The following is a 15,703-nucleotide window of genomic DNA, read 5'->3' as shown; positions in this document are numbered from 1 at the left end:
GTCTTCTTGAATGTATTGCTGTTTGTTTTGCTGATTTTATCTCAAATTTTTTTTTTTTTTAAAGAAACGCTTCCTTTTGAACTAACAAATGAGTACTCAAGAAGGGCCATGAAGACAGGATTGGCAGGTTGAAAGACCTTTCCCCCTGTCTATTGCTCTGGAAGTTTGTTCCTATCTCTCACTCTCTAAACTTTGAGACTTAGAAGCTTTGGGAGAAATGTGTGAGGAAAGAGGAAAAAGGTGAAGAGGGTGGAATTTTAAATTCTGACTTATTCTTTTGTGGAAGGTGCTTCGTAAATAAAAGCATTATTATGTATGTGTTTGCTTTTTTAAAAAATAAATTTCTGGAACCCATGATTACATAACAATAAAATGCATTTTGGGACTTCCCTGGTGGTCCAGTGGTAAAGAATCCGCCTTCCAACGCGGGGGACATGGGTTCGATCCCTGGTCCGGGAAGATCCCACATGCCGCGAAGCAACTAAGCCTGTGCGCCACAACTACTGAGCCCACGCACCTCAACGAGAGAGCCTGCATGCCACCAACTGCAGAGCCCACGCGCCCTGGAGCCCGCGCGCCACAACTAGAGAGAGAAAACCCACACGCCACAACTAAAGAGAAGCCTGCATGCCACGACGAAGAGCCTGTGTGCTGCAACTAACACATGGCGCAGCCAAAAATTAAATAAAATGTTAAAAAGAAAAAACAATAAAATGCATCTCACACTTGTTTCTTCCTGAACCTATCATGCTGCATGTAAATACAGAGAACTTCATATTTTTAGCAAGTATTTGTCAACACCTTCTTGGAAAAACCTGCTAGTAAGACATACCGATTCTTACTGGTCATACAAATAGCTGTATGTAAAAATATTCGATTAACCTCTTACAGTTTACCTAGTCCTTTTCACAAACATGATTTCATTAATCCAGTGAAGTATTATCAGGATTTGACAGAGGCAGAAAGAGGTTCAGAGGCGTTAAGTGACTTGAGGTCTCCCAGCCAGTGAGTAGAACTCTGTCACAAACCCATGACTTTTGAATCCAAACCCCAATCTCTTTTTACTATGCCATACTAAAGTCAAGGGCAAAATCCTCCATGCACACAAAACATTAAACATTAGAGGGAAAACAAATAGTTTGGGTCGTGACCAGAGAAATCCAACTAAACAATCTGGCTAGCTGAAACCTACAGTTAAAAGACTTTTTTTCTAGTTGCAGTTAGTTCTTGTCTTAACCTTTGGTCACTGGTGTCCTGAAATGTGTTGGTTCCACGGCATCAAGAATTGACTCGTCCTCACGTACCACAATGTTCATTGCAGCTCTATTTACAATAGCCAGGACATGGAAGCAACCTAAGTGTCCATCGACAGATGAATGGATAAAGAAGATGTGGCACATATACACAATAGAATATTACTCAGCCATAAAAAGGAACGGAACTGAGTTATTTGCAGTGAGGTGGATGGACCTAGAGTCTGTCATACAGAGTGAAGTAAGTCAGAAAGAAAAACAAATACTGTATGCTAACACATATATATGGAATCTAAAAACAAACAAAAAAATGGTCATGAAGAACCTAGGGGCAAGATGGGAACAAAGACGCAGACCTACTAGAGAATGGACCTGAGGACACAGGGAGGGGGAAGGGTAAGCATCCACCCACTCTTGCATTGGCCAAGAGTAACAGTGCATCTGCACGTTTCCGAGCAAATCCCCAAGATCTTGTCGATACTTTACAACAAACACACACGTGCTCATTCACACCGTCTTAAGGACTAAGGCTATTTATCTGTGTCCTCTAAAATTAGCATGTGCCAGGCATGTGGCAGGTGCTCGGGAAAGAGTTCGAACTGGATTCTCAGCCTTCTGCTGGCATTCACATCTATCAGATGGAATTACCCATTTTTAGTTAGTTTTTATTTTTACCAACAACTGTAATGTAGGCCCTAGCTATACCATCTGGATTAGGCCTCTTTAAAAATACCATTTATCTAACATGTGCAGCAGGATTCCTACTAGTTCAGGAATTATTCACGGGGCAGTTATTGCCAGTACTTCCAGCGTTGGAGGGAAAGAAAAGTATAGTTGGAGTAGTTGCTGCACGTGCTCCCGCCTGTGTGCTTCGCTCTCTTCCTGAGAGAGGTAGGAACGAGGTTAAAGGTACTTTACTTGGCACCACAATGTGCATATAGTTAGCACTTCTGTACTGTACACTTAAAAATCGTTAGGATGATGAATTTTATGATTTTACCACCATAAAAACAAAGTACTTAAAAAAATTTCCTTGATGGTGCTAAAGATCTTCAGAATTCTTGGACAAAAAGAAAAATCAGAGAAGCCCTTGCAACCTCACTGGAAACTCACTGCTAGAATATAACACAATGAGCATCGAGCTCCTCAACTGTGTACAACTCACCGCTCATAGAAATGACGTCTTACACTTTGATCTCTGGTTAAGTTGGTTAAGTCCAACCTTTTTCACAGAACTTGCAAAGCCCTTCACAGTCTGGCCTTTGTCTATTTCATTATGACTAACCCATACTAGTTAGTGGTCTTTTTTCCAATTCCTTGAACGGGACAATTTCTTCTTACCTTAGGGCTTTGCAAACGGCGTTCTCTGTGCCTCAAACGCTTTTCCACCATTTTTCTTCTGCCTAACTCTAATTTATTCTTCTGAGCCCCGCTTAAATATCATCTCTTCAGGGACGCCTTCTTTAAAATACCTAATGAGGTTTGGGCCTCTTGCTATCTTTGTGGATCGATCCATCGATCCATCCACACTCTCACAGAAGTCTGGTCTGGATTTTTCTTTTGTAGCATGTAATACAATTGTATTTATGTAATTATGTAATATTAGGCTCTCCCTCAGGACTGAAAGTTCCACAAGGTACGGACTGTTTGTTGCAAACCACTGTATTACCCAGGCTCTGGTAGCCTGTATACAGCAGGTACCCAATGCTCTCTTAACAGACGCAGCCTTTTATCCCACAAATTTATCTTACAGATATTCTCAAAGGAGTAGGTGGAGAGGCACATCAAGTTTGTGAGCTTGGTGGTGGAGACAGTAGCTGAACAGCCAGAGAGATGAAAGAGCTTAGGGCTGGCTAAGTGGGGAAGCAAGAAGGGAGTAACGAGGGTGTTCATTTAATGAGTTTCCCCTCCACTCCGCCAACATCCCATCCCCTCCCAAACAAGTCATTCAGTAGTAATCATGCACTCATTTCTCTGGGGAATAAGGTAAACTTCAGATTACAGAACCAAGGTAAACAATGTTGCAGAATTAAAATGTGTTCAAGAAACCAGTCACAATTCAACTGCATTAGACTTCAGCACGGAGATGACTGTATTCCTCTGAATAATCTTCAACTTAGGAAGCTTGTACTCCTCCAATATGTGGAGGGACAATAAATACACTTCGTCCTGCTCTTGGTTGCTGAGGGAGAAGTCCTCCCCTGATGGCCCAACACTATTTCCTTTTTGCTGCTCTCTTCCCTTCTCCTTTCCTTGGTTTCCCCTTTCCACGAAGCTTCTTCAGACGCCGCTGCTCATCCTTAAAGTCCTGATGCTCATCTCTGAAAAGAGAAAGAAAAAAAAAGTAGCCAGTATTTTTTTCAGACTGGAGAAATACACCAATCTAGAACGTTCTCTTAGGTGGTTCTGGTTATCAAGCTTTGACTTCTACAGGACGCATGCTCAGCTTGGTGAACAGAAAGGACAGGGAACCCCCGACATACAGATGGGCTGTGTTCCCAAAGTTCATTTCTAGGTCAGTTTTCCCTCACAGAAACAATACTACGAACAGCTTAATTACCAAACCCGCCCATGTAAACCTAGGTAACTAGGATACAACACTAATAATTGCCCCAAATTTCCCTGTAACACTAAGACTAAACACTGAAGGGGGCAGAAAGTGGGTGTAAGCTTCAACAGCTACACGAGACCCTGAGGGGCCCAGGGATTAGCACCTGCTACAAAGGGGAAAGGCCTGGAGGAAACTGCCCTGATGGCAGTGGATGATTCACACAAAAAGGCTGCCAGGGAAAGTCTCAGGCAGAAGGAAGCCGGATCAACAGACAGATCCTCCAGGGGTCAAGGCAGCCAGGACTGTCTGTACATACGAATGAAGACTGCCTGTACTGTATAAAAATATCTGCATTCTAAGATCAAATACGGTCAGTATTCTTGGGGCACTGGCTCTAGGACCCCCCCCCCAGATACTGAAATCCACTGATGCTCAAGTCCCTTACGTAAAACAGCATAGTATTTGCATATTCTACACACATCCTCCTGAATATTTAAAATCATCTCTACATTACTTATAACACCTAATACAATGTAAGTGCTATATAAATAGTTGCCAGGTGTGTGGCAGATTCAAGTTTTGCTTTTTGGAACTTTCTGGAATTTTTTAGAATATTTTTGATCCGTGGTCGGTTGAATCCGCAGATATGCAACCTGCGGATATAGAGGCCCTCAAACAGTATAGTGTTTAAATATGTAAGCTGTGGAACCCATTTGACCCTGGGTTCAAGTCACAGCTCCACCATTCAGTAGCTGTGTGACCTTGGATAAGGAATCTTCCCTCCCTGCCCCTTGGTCTCCTCACCTGTAAAAGGGTGGATAATGGTGTACCAATCAAATGTAAGAGAGGGGTTTGCTGGGCCCAATTTTTAACTCCCTAGGCTGTTTTACTTTATTTTTTTATTTTGGCCGTGCCATGTGGTCTGTGGGATCTTAGTCCCCCAACCGCATTGAACCCGGGCCCTTAGCAGTGAAAGCTCAGAGTCTTAACCACTACACTGCCAGGGAATCCCCCCTAGGCTGTTTTAAAACAGATCAGTTTTATAGGGTATGATGTTTCATTCCATGAACATGATAGACACAACAGACCTCTTAGGGATCAGCTATGATTGCCCCCCATTTAAGTCATTCTCAAAAACAGAGTAATTCTTCTGAAATATAAGTCAGATCATGTCACTCCTGTTTACAACCTGGCAAACCGCTCCCCGTTTTACTCAGCCCCCTGCACAATCCACCTCCTGTCCCACTGTTCTCCCCTCAGCCTGTGCAGCCCCTGGAACAGACGAGGAACATTCCAACTCAAGGCCTTTGCTCTGCTCTTGTCTCTGCCTTGCAAGCTCTTCCCTGGGTCCCACCTGGCTCACTCACCACCCTCAAGTCTCTGCTTAAGCCTCATCTTCTCAATGAGGCTAACCCTGACTGTCCTGTTTAATACTGTGCCCTGTCCTCTCCCCGCCCACTGAGTGCCCGGTTAGCACTCTTGATGCTGCTCAGCAGGCTCTACTGTTTTCTTCCCTGTAGCACATTCAACTTTGTAACACACCATATAATTTACTTATTTAATATGTTCCCCCCTCCTCCTTCCCTCCCCCCGCCAACCTTTCCTGACAACCTCCTCCAGAGAGCAAGCGACAAAGGCAGGGGTCTTTGTCTCTGCTGATGGACCAGCCCAAGCACCTGCTTGGCTGAATGAGTCACTGTTTTTGAGAACCTGCTTCCCTCCCTGTTTTGTAGGTCTCTGAGTAAGATTTTCTTCATTGAAGACTGTCTAGTTTCATCCTGCCTGACTTCCCAGAAGGCCTTGTGTTAGAGGCACCATTTACCATAACTAGTGGCTAAATATGAAAATAATTGTGCTTTTCCATGGATAACTAAATGCTAAGTATTTTTTCTCTGTCCCCAAAGATAGTTAAGGCTTTATTTTTCAAACAAATGGAGAGTAGCAGCAAACAAGTAAATTAAAATAACTGAATGTATTTAATTTGGTTATGGGTTATGATTTTCTACTGAGGACATCTACCTTCCGATATTTTATTTGGGGTAAGAATAAAATTAATTTTTATTTTTTGAGCTGAGACTAGTGGCAAGGGAGATAATCCCAAAAGCAATTCCAGAAATTCAAAATACGTCATGGACTATCATCTCTAGTAATATATTAACTAAGAAAATCTATTCTATTTTGTTCATTGCTATTCCCCTTATGCCCATCTTAAGTGCCTGTACATGGAAGGTACTTAAAAAGAAAATCTATTGGATAAATGAATGTACCAATCTTTAGTTATCTGGAATGAACTATTAATTTTATTATATTAGCGCAAACAGTCCCAAATTAATGTTTGTATTGTTGCCCTAAGACAAGTCCAATTAAAACTTGTTAAATTGAAAAAAAAAAGTAGGCATTTTAACTTTATACAATTATGTACTGTTTAAATTCTTTTATAATGAGCATGTATTTGTTTGGTAACTAAGACATTTTTTTAAAGAAAATGGTCACATGGGTATTTGATCTTTTTTCTTTCTAGAGCAGTATATCATCTTAAGCACCCACTTCCGACACATACACAAACATACAAATGCATGGTGGAAAGAGCCTGCTACTCTTACTATTACATATTATTATCCTATTATAATGTTGATTACATATTACTCTTAAAGGTAAACTACAGCTTATTTAGACCAAATTAGTATACCAAAAAGGGTACCAACAAAAAGTGTCCAAAGAGGGTGAAAGGAAATAAATCCTACAAAACTGCCATCAGGAAAGGAAGGAGGCTCCCCCTCACCAGTTAGGAAGCAGGGACTCTTTTCATCTGACCAACAAGAATGTGCTCAGTGTTTAGACCAGTTTTCCTCTGCATCCATTGAGTGCTCTTAGATTAATGACTAATTTAACATCTCACTATAGCTCAGTATCTAGTCAATGTTAGTCACATTTTAGACATAATTAAATTATGTCTTCCAATAAGTACATGTTTCCTTTTTTTTTTAAAGTATATTCATTATGGATATTTTGAAAGCTTTCCCCTCCCACAACTGTACCTTTTGAACTACCTGAGCACTATTATAAGAACCACAAAACTATAAAGATAGAAAGGCTAATTTTTTCCTTTTCTGATCTACTAAACAAATTTCTTATAGGTTACTCTTCGTGTGTGTGTGTTTTTTTTTTTGTCATTACCTGTAGAGTCCAAGAAAACGTAGTGTCCCCATGAGTGCAAAATAAGTGTTGTGATTAGGATACCAGTCGTAAGTCTCCTTCCTCTTGGCCAAAGGCTGCTCACTGAACAGCTTCACCACTTTCATGGATTTGGAATCAGCAGGCCTGGCAACTTCACCAAACAGCCGGGCACTCAGACGACTCATGCGCAAGGCATACTCTGAAAGTGACGACATTTCTTGCACAGCAAGGAGCAAGAGTCCCTATAGAAAATGAAGAAAGATAAACAGGTCAGTGCAAGAAATTCCCAGATTATCGAATGAACAGTTTACAAAGTGAAAACACGGCAAGCCACATGTGAATCAGTTCACATCTTTGGTAGGACGTGCCTTGGCATTGAGAAATATCCACAGTCCAAGTGGCTATTTCCTTTTCATGCTTTACATTTTTTGCATCTTTTTTTTTTTTTTTTTTTTTTTTTGCGGTATGCGGGCCTCTCACTGTTGTGGCCTCTCCCATTGCGGAGCACAGGCTCCGGACGCGCAGGCTCAGCGGCCATGGCTCACAAGCCCAGCCGCTCCACGCGCAGCATGTGGGATCCTCCCAGACCGGGGCACAAACCCGTATCCCCTGCATCGGCAGGCGGACTCTCAACCACTGCGCCACCAGGGAAGCCCCTCTTTGCATCTTTTACATTTGGTGTTCACACACTATTACGCCCCAGCTGCACTGCCTCTTTTACAGTGAACGATTTTATGCCTCAATAGGTTATTTACTGAGAGTCAGCTTACCTATTTGTAGGCTAGATGAGGACAGGGAAACAAGTTATCCTACCACAGCATTGTTATTATACCTTCAGAAAACACCTACCTCAGCAATCTGCATAATAAATATGCTGACTGCTTGCCACCTAAAGGTTTAATCACCGTGGAGAAATAATTATGCTGTTGTCTTTATTATCAGCCCTTTGAATGCTGTTCTCCTCAAGGGCTCCAGATGGCTCTAAGAACAGCTAATGAGTTATGAGGTCATTTAGCCTCCAGGTTGCCGGATTGAATTCTGCCTAGAGACTGAGAGCCAGCTGGGAAAAACAAAGATAGTAGTCTTATAGGAATTAACTCAACAGCTCAAAAGATTCATTTTATTCCTGAACAAAAGGCATTTATGAATTGTGATGTTACTTGCCTTATCTTCCATTTTATATATTCTGCTTTAATGAAAATTAGCTAAATTCTTATTAGCTGAAAACAGTAACTTTTTCTTCAGAGGCATAGAATGTTGAAATAGTATAAGAATGGTATCTGTAATATGCAGAAATTATAGGTACTATATATCGAAGATTATATAGGTGATACATAAAAATCAAGAACGTTCACAGGTACTACAGCCAATATTTTATAATAACTGTAAATGGACTGTTACCTTTAAAAATTGTGAATCACTATATGGTACACTTGTAACATATAATATTGTACACCAACTATACTTCAATTTAAAAAAAAGCATTTGAGAGTTCCTTATCTGAAAAAAAACAAAAAAGAATGTTGCTGGTGGAATAACCCTCATTCCATTCTAGTTCAAATGTAAGGGTACCTGTTGGCAGAATATGCTAATTTACATGAAATTTTTATAGTGAGATGAGAGTCTTTGCTGACTAAGACAGTATCCTGGGGGGCAGTTCAGCTGGGATGAAAAGGAGTTGATCTCCAAATAGAAAAAAGGCATAAACCTATCTTGAAAAACCAAGAGAAGAAATACATTAAAAAACCCTCCTAAACAGGAATGCTGCCAAGTTAATTTCAAAACTGCTCTGGCAATTTAAATATCCAGTATTTAAATTAAAGATTTTTTCATGTCCATTCCAAGATCCATTGAAAGGGCAGAGGATGACCTCAAACCAATTTCAGAATGTCAGTCTCAAACCATTTACCTTCTGAACACCAACCGAGCAATCTTGGGCCAATAGCGCCACCTGAAGGCCAGCAGTGGGAGAACTGTCCAAGGTCTCTCCCCTCCAACCTGGGATCTGTGCAAACCTTACTTACTCCTTCCTTTTCCTTTCAGCACTCAGTTCTAGGATTCCTTTCTCTCCCAACTCTTGCTCCATTATGTGGATGGGGATGGATTAGGGTTGTCAGAGATGTATAATTTCATCAATGAGAAAAAAAGGCATTAACAGTTAATGTATAAAGAGAAAACAGTCAGTGCTATAAACCTCTAAAGGCCTTGCAAATTACCAGAAGTTGCCTTCAGAAGCTACAAATTTTCTTTGCATGCATTATCTTTTGTCTTCTTTCCACCTTTAAGGTTATCTTTTTCCCAAACATCAGACAAAAAAACTTAAAAACAAAAGGTTTCTTAATCAACTTTTCTTTGTTTTGCTTAATTACCATTATGGCATCAGAACAGATTTCTGTCGCCATTGCACAGTATTTCCAGGATCAGTTATTTGTAAGGTGGTCTAGGAACTATCATTTTGCTACAAAATTTTCACGAAAATATGTTCTGAACACCAAATCATTTTATTTTATTTTATTTGCGGTACGCAGGCCTCTCACTGTTGCGGCCTCTCCATTGCGGAGCACAGGCTCCGGACGCGCAGGCTCAGCGGCCATGGCTCACGGGCCCAGCCGCTCCGCGGCATGTGGGATCTCCCGGACCGGGGCACGAATCCATGTCCCCGGCATCGGCAGGCGGACTCTCAACCACTGCGCCACCAGGGAAGCCCCAAATCATTTTATTTTTAAATGAAGAGGCAGCATGGAATCCTGAGGCCTAGGTTTGAGTACTGGCTCTGCCACTCATCAACTGGGTTATTTTGAACAATTACCTATCCTCTCTAAATATGAGTTTCCTTTTCGAAAAACAAAGCTTGAAGGACCATGTGAGAAACAAGACAGTGGCACTGAATCAATGGTAAACTAAAAAAAGAAAAAAGGAAAAACCTGAACATGCTTGGTGTTCATACGTTCTATACAGACACATTTGTTTATTCCTTGTCCTCATTTAATCATGTAAAAAAGCATATGCATACTCCATGTAGTTGAACCTGCACCTCCCTGGAATGGTATCCTCACTTATAGACACTGACAGCCAGAGAAACATAGACGAGGGGACCAGCAGCTTGGTAACCTGACAGGTAGTAAGGAGGGAGGGACTCACTAGGACAGTGGTCACGGAAGCCTTTCCAGGATGCTAAGTTATCTCCATGCCCACCATGGAATGTAGCAAAGTACTGGGACACATAGCTCATAAATAATAAGGTCTCATTAGAATCCAATGGAAATGGTCATATCACAAAATCCAAGTCCTAAAACTTTTATGATGGAGAAAGAGAATAAGCCTCTCCAAACCTGAATCCTTTACTAGAAACAAAGAAACACTCGCTAAATAGAAGCAAACTGAAAATGGCTATGACAATTGCCAATTACTGCTTTGTAGTCTCTAACAGAGCACAGACCTGTATGCTTCTGATGAAGTACAGCATAGGAGCTTGGTAAACCTTTCTGTTACATAGACTAAAACAGCTCACAAGTTCTGCTGTCCATAAATATTGGTCCTGAGACTGGCAAACTGCCACTCTATTAGCTTTACATTTTTTTAAAGATTGGAAAGCCTTATCTAGGATTTTTCAGGACCCTGGTATGCCCCTTTACAGAAACTTTCAACTTTATCTTAAAAAAACCATGATGACCGTGTGAAAGACATTAAGGTAAAAGGCAAAAAAATTAGATTTTTATTCACATGAAGCTATTCTAAGGGGTAGAGAATAGTCACTTAAAATATCAAATTTTCTTTAAATGTGAACTAAAGAAAACAGTGTCATGAAGAAAAATTACCTGGACTTGAAAATGCTAAGCAAAAACAAATTACTGAAATGTGCCGGAGCAAAACATGTTAAACCCATAGGAGAAAATATCCATCTCTTTACTTTAGCATAAAAGGCTAAGTTTCTCTGATCATTCTGATAGGTCTGATGCATTTAAAAGGTCAGGTTTATACAGTAACTGGCTTTGGATTAGGTTTGCCTTTTTTCTTTGAAAAGTGCAGATAATGTGCAGGAGTTCTTAACCTGGGTAACCCTCCGTGTGGTGAATCCCTGGGGGGAACTTTAAAAGTGAATGCTGAAATGTGTGTGTGTGTGTGTGTGTGTTTGTAAATTCTGCTGGGGAGGGAGGTTTCTCAAAAACCACGGGTTAGTGGAGAGCGCCAGCTCTGGAGTAGAAAAGCTGGTTGGAATCTTGCCTCTGCACTTTAATGGACATACCGTGTTTGCAGTAGTATGTATTCTTTGCCTTCGTTTTCTCATCTACTACAGGACAGTTGTACTATCTCACTGAATTATGAGGCTGACGTGCGAAAGTCATGGCCCACGGCCTGCCCTAATAGTTATAGTTATCAGGCCTCAAGGAACTCACACAATGTGCACACGTGTTTCACAGAAAAACAATCTAGACACAGCGCTTTTTTTTTTAAAGCCCAGTACCGCTTATTTTACTGGGCCGCAGAGGCACGAACGGCTCTGAATTGATGTCAAGCTTTACTCAGTTCAACAAGAACACCCCCAACCTCCTCCAACTGCCTGGATCACGCCTGCCTGTGATGGAAGCAACAGTGTCAAGTCAACCGACGTTTGAATCGGTAGGGCATTTCGCTAATATTTTTCTTAAATATCATTCAATCATACTTTTCTGAAGCTAGTAAAAAAACTAATCTGCACCCCCAGCCCCACAAAGCTAAGGCCAACTGATGAGCAGAGAAACCGAGCCTTGAATGCTGCCTAAACAGGAAGAGAGTAACTGCGCCGGAGAGGAAACTAGGCTAGCGTCCTTCGTTTGGTAAATCACCCAAGTTATGCAGGAAAAGGCCAAGTTGTTTGGGGGAGACCTGTGAAACCTCCGAGCTGTTTAATGAAATTGTCTCGTCCTACTCCTGGCGACTTTACAAGGTTGGAGACCTCCGCAGGGTCTCTGCAGCCATTGCCCATAACTCACTACATGCCCCCCCCCAACAGTCACCTACAGACTTACCTACTCGCAAGCCTCCTCTGCCGCGTGCCCCTTTCCCGGAAGGCCCGCCCCCCAGTTCCAGCCGGAGACTTCAGCGGGGAGCAGTAGAGAAACGGAAGTTTGGCGGCTAGAGTGGAGCATTAGTGAGAGGCCCGGAACTCCTAACGTCTGACCTGGCGCCTGCGCAGTGAGACGAGCGCCTCCAGGTGAGCGGAGGACTGACGGAACGCAGGTTCAGGGGCGAGAGGCCTGGCTTTCATGAACGTCCTGCAGGGTTCGCTAACTCTATTTTGGTGGAAATGGCTATAGTGCTGACCCCCACCCCCCCAACCTCTGAAGCAATGTTTATGCGTGTGCCATGTGGTGGAGAATGAAATGCATTTTTTGTTTTTTCTTTTCCTCCTTCCATTTTCTTTCTGCGTGATTTCTTTCTCTTTTCATCCAGCTTAGGCCTTGACGTGCTCCAAGCGCGTTGCTTAACTTTAGGGGCTGAAGAAACTTCTGACTTATCAGGGGTGCCATTCCCCTCCCTCCCACCGATCTACTCATCTCTAACAGTCAATTAGTATCGCTTCCCGGAGGCCATTCTTGATATCCCTTTGCTGGATTAGGGGAACTATTTGGAGTGCTTTGTGTTTCTCTACCCCACTGGCCTGGAAACTTCTTCAGGGAGTAGGGCTGGGGTATTTATCTGACTCCTCAGTAGTTAGCTAGACCCCGCTTGACAGTAGAAACACTGTATTTTACTCCATAAGAGATCTGCTCTCAAGCAAGCCATATAGGCATTGGCTGAAGCATTTGTTGAATATTTAATAGTTCAGCTGAGAACACTTCTTATTTTCTGAGCATTTTTCAAGGCCTGTCATAAATACTCTAAAATGTACCCCGGAATTAAGGTAAATCAGTGGTGAGCTATATTCCTAGAGGGTATTCTATTGACACCCTCTTCCCTCCTATAGAATTTTGTTTTATTAACTTAGGTTTTGATATCTTATCAATATATGCTATAGAATTTGTTTTTATCAAGTTAAGTTTTGATATGTTATCAACCTATGATATAATTAGTAGCCTTGTTAACTTGGGTCTGGCTTAAGAACTTGACACAGGGTGTAATGAGTATAGCATGCATAGCTCAGTCCAAAAGAAATATCCTGGGTAGGAATTTCACCTTGTCTTGGCTTGTTTTTATCTAATAACCACTGAATCACATAAACAATGAGACTTCATTTGAATACTGGAAAGTTTAAAGCCAAATTTGCTGTGGACTCATGGCAGGAACTATTACATGTATATTTGCATAAACAAATATAAACCTTGTTGTTGGCTCTGTTTTGCATATATATCTTTGGTTTTTCCCCTTTTGCCTATTTATTATTTGTGTTATCAGGATGTTTTGTGAATCTCTGTAAGCTACCATAACTCTTTCTTAAAATATAGCAAGGCATAGAGAGTCACAGATGGCTGTGTACTATGGGGCACTTTGTACCTTGTCTCTTATTAAGTCAATTTCATAGGGCTTTTATTAGTTTCAGAGCCTGCTATAACAAAATACCACAAACTTGGTAGCTGAAAACATCAGAACTTTATTGTCTCACAGTTCTGGAGGCTGGAAGTCCAAAATCAGTATCAATGGGCCCAAATCAAGGTGTTGGCAAGACCACACTCCTTCCAGAGGCTCTGGGGTAGAATAATTTCTTTTACTCTTCCAGCTTCTGGTGGTTGCTGGCATTCACTGACTTATGGCCACATTATTCCAATCTTCAAGGCCAGAATCTTCAAATATCTCTCTGCCTCCTCTTTACATCACCTTCTCCTCGATGTGTATCAGATCTCCTACTGCCTTCCTCTTATAGGGTTATGTGTAATTGCATTTAGGGCCCACAGGATAATCCCAGATGATCTCCCTATCTCAAGATTCTTAATTTATTCATATCTGCCAGGGCCCTTGTCACATATATAGTGGGATTTACACGTTCCAGGGATTAGGACTGATAACCTTGGGGGACATTTTCCTGTCTACCACAGACTTGGAAACAGCAAGTCTATGATATTGGCCTATAAAAACTGTTACTGACCAATGGGGAAGTTTAAATATTACGGTGGGCAAACTAATGTAACAGAATAAAATTTAACCTCCTGTAGATATTAACTTCCAGACCTTGGCTTATCCACTTGTACCTCCAAGCTAAAGCTTCCTTAAGGACACTTGTTATAGTCAGAGATTGCCTTATATATTTCTATTTTCTATAGCCCAGTGTTTTAAATTTGTGGGTTATGAATCATTAGTTGGTTGTGAAATCAATTTAGTGGGTCATGAACAGCATTAAAAGACATTAGAATAGGAAGTATCAGAGTGCCTCACATGTAGTGAGGGTAATTATTGTTTCATGAAACAGTATGTATATGTGTATTGGATCATGATGTAAAATATACTGCTCACTATAAGTTGTGGTAAAATGGAAAGCCTCTGCTGTAAGCAAATTCATTCTTCATCATACTCAGTGGCAAATGTTTCTTGCTATTTGAGCAGGAATTAAAGCTCACATCAATTCAAGTTCTTATCGTGTGGAATAGTCCACGGGGCAGGTGGATACCTACTCCTTGAAGTAAATTAATCTATAGAGCCCTTATACTCTTTCCTAGTGTTGTGTAAGTTCTTCTTTCCTTCTTCTGCATTTACAATAGTTCTTTTCTAACTTTACAAAAGAAAGGTATATCCCTCACCTAGGGTATAAAACCCTCTAGGATGACAAACAAAGGGACAATTCAACATGTTTTGGGAGAAGCTTCCTTTAATTATTAATCAAGGCATTATAAACACTTCTTAGGCTTCCTGTCTTTTCCCATCTTACATATATCCCAGGTAAGGGTGAAGTAAGGCTGTTAGAAATATGGTAATTGGATATTTGTTGTGACTTTCTGAAATCAGATATACTGTGTGACTGTGAATGGTGGGAATGATAGTAATTTTCATCACATCTCTTTTAATCATCACATCTCTTTTATCTCTGTGGTTAAGAAGTGCATTATTATTGAAGGAGAGTCTGGTGAGAGCAAAGCAAAACCAGCATTGAAGAAAATATTGAACCCTAAATTTTTTTCACAGATTTAAACATAAGCAATTTTTTTCAGCTATTCTGAACACTTATCTGTAAGATGTATCGTTATCTGGAAAAAAAGTGACTTTGAACAGCTGAAGGAGTGGAGGTTAGTGACATTGATTCTTTTAAATATAAAATGGATTTTTTTAAGAGACCTTCATATTTTTTCCCATTATACATAATATTCTGCAAAAAAAGTCATATGTAATTTTATTTTAGATTTGGTATGTGTTGTTCAATAAAATTGAAAACAAATTGTAAAAATCACAGATCACCAAATAGTTCCCATTCCCTCCCTTTTCAGGCATAAGGTTGGAGTTCATTTCATGGCAATTGTGGAACTGGGTAAGGCCATAGGACTATTTCTGGCCAGTGAGTTATGAACAGAAGTATTGCCTTTACCCATATGAAACCTCTAGAGCTCTCCTTTCCCTCTGGTACAGGGGATCATTGCTCTGTCAGCCTGGGCCCTTGAGTGATTATGAGGAGCAGATCTGTTCTGCCAGCCACAGTGTGCATGTAGCTTAGGTTAGAAAGAAGCCTTTGTTGTTTTGAGTCATACCATTTTGTTGTTTGTTACTGCAGCATGACCTAGCCTATCCTGTCTGATATACTTATTTTATCAAATTCTGT

The 15,703-nt window shown here is 41.0% G+C and overlaps 1 protein-coding gene across 3 annotated transcripts; it reads right to left on the bottom strand.

The window, feature by feature from the left end:
- Nucleotides 1–2,894: 2,894 nt before the first annotated feature.
- On the bottom strand, nucleotides 2,895–12,064 carry MRPS33 (mitochondrial ribosomal protein S33). Of its 3 annotated transcripts, none has more exons than XM_032644007.1 (3): nucleotides 11,991–12,064; nucleotides 6,982–7,223; nucleotides 2,895–3,574 (listed from the first exon to the last, which is right to left on the bottom strand). In XM_032644007.1, the coding sequence occupies exons 2-3, from the start codon at nucleotides 7,194–7,196 to the stop codon at nucleotides 3,469–3,471; spliced, it is 321 nt and encodes a 106-aa protein (XP_032499898.1). In that variant the 5' UTR covers nucleotides 7,197–7,223; nucleotides 11,991–12,064; the 3' UTR covers nucleotides 2,895–3,468. The 3 variants fall into 3 exon arrangements, with proteins under 3 accessions (XP_032499898.1, XP_032499900.1, XP_032499899.1); XM_032644009.1 differs by lacking the exon at nucleotides 11,991–12,064 and adding an exon at nucleotides 9,006–9,487; XM_032644008.1 differs by lacking the exon at nucleotides 11,991–12,064 and adding an exon at nucleotides 8,891–9,021.
- Between the last annotated feature and the right edge of the window lie 3,639 nt (nucleotides 12,065–15,703).

Source organism: Phocoena sinus, chromosome 9 (assembly GCF_008692025.1).
Source record: "Phocoena sinus isolate mPhoSin1 chromosome 9, mPhoSin1.pri, whole genome shotgun sequence".
NCBI classification, from domain to species: Eukaryota; Metazoa; Chordata; class Mammalia; order Artiodactyla; family Phocoenidae; genus Phocoena; species Phocoena sinus.
This window is presented reverse-complemented; position numbering and strand designations above follow the sequence as displayed.

Excerpts from the sequence above, each read along its gene's own strand:
- MRPS33 (XM_032644007.1), bottom strand. The coding sequence starts at position 7,196 with ATGTCGTCACTTTCAGAGTATGCCTTGCGCATGAGTCGTCTGAGTGCC. Across the intron at positions 3,575-6,981 it reads CGTTTTCTTGGACTCTACAG|AGATGAGCATCAGGACTTTA; the intron begins GTAATGACAAAA and ends TTCTCTTTTCAG.